This window comes from Astatotilapia calliptera, chromosome 17, assembly GCF_964374335.1.
Source record: "Astatotilapia calliptera chromosome 17, fAstCal68.1, whole genome shotgun sequence".
Classification (NCBI taxonomy): Eukaryota; Metazoa; Chordata; class Actinopteri; order Cichliformes; family Cichlidae; genus Astatotilapia; species Astatotilapia calliptera.
In genome coordinates this window covers 19,205,911-19,211,326 of record NC_137438.1, presented here as the reverse complement: position 1 = coordinate 19,211,326, position 5,416 = coordinate 19,205,911, and the positions used below count along the sequence as shown (strand labels likewise).

General features: G+C 42.8%; 1 protein-coding gene across 2 annotated transcripts; it reads left to right on the top strand.

The window, feature by feature from the left end:
* Positions 1–461: 461 nt before the first annotated feature.
* LOC145421568 (nuclear factor 7, ovary-like) lies at positions 462–4,899 on the top strand. Of its 2 annotated transcripts, XM_080292037.1 has the most exons (3): positions 462–676; positions 757–986; positions 1,167–4,899. In XM_080292037.1, exon 3 carries the CDS (start codon positions 1,176–1,178, stop codon positions 2,850–2,852), a length of 1,677 nt encoding a protein of 558 aa, XP_080148163.1. In that variant the 5' UTR covers positions 462–676; positions 757–986; positions 1,167–1,175; the 3' UTR covers positions 2,853–4,899. The 2 variants fall into 2 exon arrangements, with proteins under 2 accessions (XP_080148163.1, XP_080148164.1); XM_080292038.1 differs by lacking the exon at positions 462–676 and having other exon boundaries at positions 683–986.
* The last annotated feature ends 517 nt before the right edge of the window (positions 4,900–5,416 follow it).

Below are 5,416 nucleotides of genomic sequence, written 5' to 3'. Positions count from 1 at the left end.
AAACACATCAGTGGACTGGAGTAACCAGAATAAAGAAATTATAGGTGTGACAACACCTTCGGGCTGTTTTCAGCAGTTATCCTCTCCAGTTCAGAGAAGATAATTTTGTGATGAATTCATGTAATGCAGGAATATTACATAGTGTAAATCACGTAAAGCAAACTGAGTAGATTCCAAGAATAAACCTTCTGAGGAAGGACAGGGGGGATCATAGTAAGTGCTCTTTGTCCTCTTATGCAAGTGAGCTCAATTAATTGAAATAATTTAGCGGTTGCTCATTTTTACTGCACAATCGTGGGTGTGTGCAGACTTGCCTGAAAAGGTTCCATGGTAGTGCCAAATACCAGAGTGACAGCATATAATTTCGTCTTTACAGCAGCACAGCAGAGGACTAAAACACATGCAGCAAAGGTGTCAGGGTCCTGGGTCTGAGCGACCCAGGGACCCTGAGCAGTCATGGACTAGTATTACAATGTCTGTATTTTGTATTGCTGTCCCTCGTTCTCCCTGCGTGTAGATATGTGTGTATGTAGGTGTGGGTGGGGGTGTGGCCCTGGCAGGTGATTGGCCACGCCTGAAGACCGTAACACACCTGCAGCTGATCAGGCCTCGTCGGAGGAGCTACTTGAGAGTGTGGTGGAACTCTCTCCGACGCTGGATCATTGTGTGGCTTCACGTTAGTCTCTTGACAAGTTTCTAGTTTGAGTCTGCTGCATTATTGTGTGTCTGACGGCTTCCTCTCTCTTATGTCCCCAGGAGTTACGGGGAGACGAGAGGACAGCGAGCACGGGGTGCTCATCACGGAGAAGCGGAGACAGGAGCACTAGCACTGGGAAGAGGACACGTCATGGGAGTCGGGAGAGCACGGGATTTATTGTCATGTCTGTCCATCACTGTAAATAAAGGCACTGCTTGTACATAGAGCACCGCGCCTGGGTCCTCCTTCCCTACACCTCCACGGTCTGCCAGCCAGACGGTGACAAAAGGTCAGTACAATTTCAGTTACCATAAGATAAAGGCAGATTGTAAGATGAAGTAATCACTGTTTGTAATGTGGCTGCTGGAAGCTGTGTAAGTTTCTACAGCAGAGAAGTACAATGTGTTCCGTGAGAAAGTTACGTTTACATGGTCACAATCCTTTTACGTTTTCTCTCTTTTGGCTGCAGATCATCAACATGACGGCTGCCAGCTATCTTCTGACTGAAGAGCAGCTTTTGTGCTGCATCTGTCTGGACGTGTTCAGGGATCCCGTCACACTCCCATGTGGACACAACTTCTGCAAAGACTGCATCACGGAACATTTAAATTTTAATTCCCAGCGCAAGTGTCCCATGTGCAAAGAGCAGGTGGATAGGAAATATAAGCTTGGTGTGAATACTTTCATATCTGAGATGGCTGTTCAGTTTAGAAAAACTGTTGGAAAGAAAGCTGATGATAGCTCAGAACAACACAATGCCATACAAGAGAAAGGTTCTTATGATGCTCCTGCTGCACCTAAACGGACATCGCTGAAGTCCTGCCTGTTCATAATTCTTAGCTTAACCTTTCTTACACTCTTCTTTGTAGCTAATCTACATTTTCATCAAACAGTGTCCATCTTAAAATCTCACAAGCTGTTTAATTCTGTGGAGAAAGAAGAAGACAGGATGTGTGCTGAGCATGGCAAACCTTTGGACTTCTATTGCAAGAATGAACAAATGATCATATGTCAGTCATGTGTGGACGCAGATCACAGATTTCACCGGGTAGTTCCCCTGAAAGAGGAATATGAAGCAAAAAAAACACAACTTGGGATAACAGAGGCTAAAATTCTCCACATGATCCAAGAGAGACAAAGAAAAGTCCACGAGCTCAAACAATCTTTAAAGCTCAGCACAGAAGCTGCAGACAGAGAGACAGCAAATGGTGTTCGGGTCTTCTCGGCTCTGATTAAGTCTCTGGAAAGAGCTCAGGCAGAGCTAATCGAGATGACTGAAGAGAACCAGAAAAGGACAGAGAAACAGACCAAAGTTTATATCACAGAGCTGGAGCAGGAGGCCTTTGAGCTGACAAGGAGATGTGATGAGATGGAGGAACTCTCACGCTCTAAAGACCGTCTTCGTTTCCTCCAGAGCTTCCCGTCCCTGAATGCTGCTCCACCCACCAAAGACTGGACAGATGTCAGCATCTGTCCAGCAATATACGAGGGAATCACAAGGACAGCTTTGGTGAAAGCTGTGGATGAGCTGACAGAGACCATCAAAAATGAGGTGAAAATGATACGGGACGCTCAGTTCAACAACATTCGGCAGAATGCGGTGGATGTTACTTTGGATCCCAATACGGCACATCCTGCTCTCATCCTGTCCAATGATGGGAAGCAAGTTCATTGTGATTATGAATGGAAGGAACTGCCAGACAGCTCAAAAAGATTTGAACCTGCAATTTCTGTTTTAGGGACACGAGGCTTCTCCTGTGGAAGACTTTACTATGACGTCCAGGTTAAAGGAAAGACTGGGTGGACGTTAGGAGTGGCCAAAGGGTCGGTCAATAGGAAGGGAGAAATTAAACTTAACCCAGAGAACGGCTACTGGGCTATATGTCTGAGGGACAGAAATGAGTACTTTGCACTTGCTGCCGATCCTGTCCCTCTCTCTGTGAATGATCACCCAGAGAAGGTGAGAGTTTTTGTGGATTATGAGGAGGGTTTGGTTTCCTTTTATGATGTAAATGCTGCAGTTCTTCTTCACTCATATACTGGCCAAACCTTCACAGAGAAACTTTATCCATTTTTCAGTCCTGGTAGTAGTGACAGTGGCACAAACACTGCCCCCCTAATCATCACTCCTGTCAAACAGCAAAGATCGGACTAATTTTTTTCTTTTTGTTGATGTTGTTTGTCAAGAGATGTATTCTAAAACACTTCTTCTGTCATGGTCGCTGTGTGGCAGGCAGGATGAGGACCCAAAATGCAAACTCACGGACTCAGGGGATAAACTCAAAATGCAGCTTTATTGCTGACAGGTGACAAACGAAAGCAGTGATACCAAAGCAATACAAAACTAAACTACACTGGGAAAAGCTAATTGTAACATATACCAGAAGACACGGGGAGAACCACACACAGCATGAGGGAGAACGCGACGCCGAACAGAGGGAGACGCAGACAGAAATACACAGAGGGTTAACGAGGAAAGTGGGAACACACGGGGAACACAGCTGACACAGATAACCATAACGAGACAGGGCGGGGTGAACATAACACTGACGGGAGACGGGCAGAGTCAAACAGGAAGTACAGAGGTTCAGACAGGAGGAGAGAGAGCGCGGGGAAAACACAGACATAACGGGCTGGGGAAAACATGGAATAAAACATAAGGAGAGACGAGGGCTCACAGATACACAGAGGGGCACACAGGGGGTAAAAGCCACGAAGGGAAAACACTTAGGGAACAACACAACAAAAAATACAAACATACAAGAAAACTAAGAATACTGGGCCAACATGGCCCAGGACCATGACATCTTCAGCAGAGAATCAGAGAGGAGAAACACACAGGTTTTCTTGCTAGCAAGGGAAGCCACATGAGAGTGAGGGCTCAGAGACTCGCAGCTCTGAGACTGCCCTGGCCTTTATTTTATACATCGGTGGGTGTTTGTTCCTTACATTGGAATGTGGATGTTTATATGTATGTGTGCGTTCAGATGCATCTATAGTGTGTGCTATAGTGTAAGCTGTTCTTCCATGCATGTATGTGTGTTAGTACGCTTGCATGCAGGGCCTGTCTCACCACAAAAGGGCATTTTCTTAACAGCTGCCTTTCTCTCACGTGTGTTAAGAAAGGCAAATGTGCTTGTAGCAGTTGTGAGATTATTATGCTGTTATATATTACATTATACCTGTAATCAAAATGAGTACTGATACTGCTGTAGGCCACATCAAACTTCTTATGTAATCAGTATGTAGTTTTAGTTTGCATCATACTTCTGAGTTAAAATAATGTGAGAATCATTAGATTCATTAGATAGGTTTGTATTATCCTATACTGCTGACTTACTGTGAGTGTGTTACACTGTTTTCTGATAGTAGAGACAACAGAACACATTCTTCACCTCTACCTTTGTTGGAAGTAGAAAAACAGGGAGAAAGGTCATAACTCAGGCTCACTGGGAGTTAGAAAGAATGTAAATGCTTAGTTTGTGGCTGTGGCGCATTTTGTATGGCTTCTTTTCTTTTGTTTAGTAGCTTTCTGCCTTCACCTGAGAGGATGTGCCCTGAGCATGTGACTTCAGGTCTCCATAATTAGAGTTTATTTAAAGATACCTTGTGGCCTTAACTCAGCCAAGTGACCCTTCCTCTGTGTGGCCAGTCACTAAAATGTCATCTACGTTAGAGTAGATGGTTTGATAAGTCTATCACTGAGAACCATTGTTCTTTTGGAGTGACTTGATTCAGTATAGTGTGGGGATTTGATACTACTGGTGGCATCATTTCAGTGATTTCATTTATTGCTCACAGATCATGCACTAGACGGTATTTTGCAGTATTAGCTTTCTTCACCACTTAAACAAAACATCACTCTTTGTTTGCTTTATTATTATTATTATTATTATTATTATTATTATTATTATTATTATTATTATTATTATTATTATTATTATTATTTTAAATTCTCCTTTCTCAAAAACAGAAAATGAAGTTGTAGTTGTTCTTTGCTGAGAAACACAAAAACCCCTTCCTTTTTTTTTCAAGACAAGAAACTAAGATTTAACTTTTCTGATTTGTCACCTAAAACAAAGCAAACAACCCAGCTCTCAGCTGGCTCTGAACTTATCATCATCAAGGTCGCATGGTGAGAGCTACTTCAGAAGTCACAGTACTCCTCACTCAAGCAACACGTCAAAAACAAAAAACAAAAACTCAGCACACTACACAGAGAACAATAGCCAAGACACAACTGAAGATGCTTTTCTTCTTTGTTCTCCTTGAACTTTAGAATAAACTTCATCTGCATTAGTAAATCATATGCCTAATCATTATATGTCACTGTGATCCACAAGTGTGATCACAAATGTACTTATTTTTAAAAACAAAACAAAACAAAAAACAAATTGCTGATGGCATAAACGCTTTACACACATGAGTCAGGGTGCAAAAAAAGCTGCTGCCAAAGGCAAATCAGAAATATGAGGGGAAAAAACTGAGCTCACAGACAGCTGCATGTTTGAGCTCTCATGCAGCTCCTGCTCTAAAAAACGTGTTACTTGCTCATCAGCTTAGCAGTGACCACATATTTCAGCTTCTCAATTTTGTAGCGTTAGCCGTTATATAAAGGGTTTAGCTTATTAGTTGTTTGTATAAGTGTGCTCTATATTTCAGCAATGTCTCATCTAGGATGACAGGTTTTCAAGCAGGTCAAGTGCCTCTATGCACTTA

Bases quoted from the DNA above. Each gene is read 5' to 3' on its own strand.
- LOC145421568 (XM_080292037.1), top strand. From the start codon at position 1,176: ATGACGGCTGCCAGCTATCTTCTGACTGAAGAGCAGCTTTTGTGCTGC.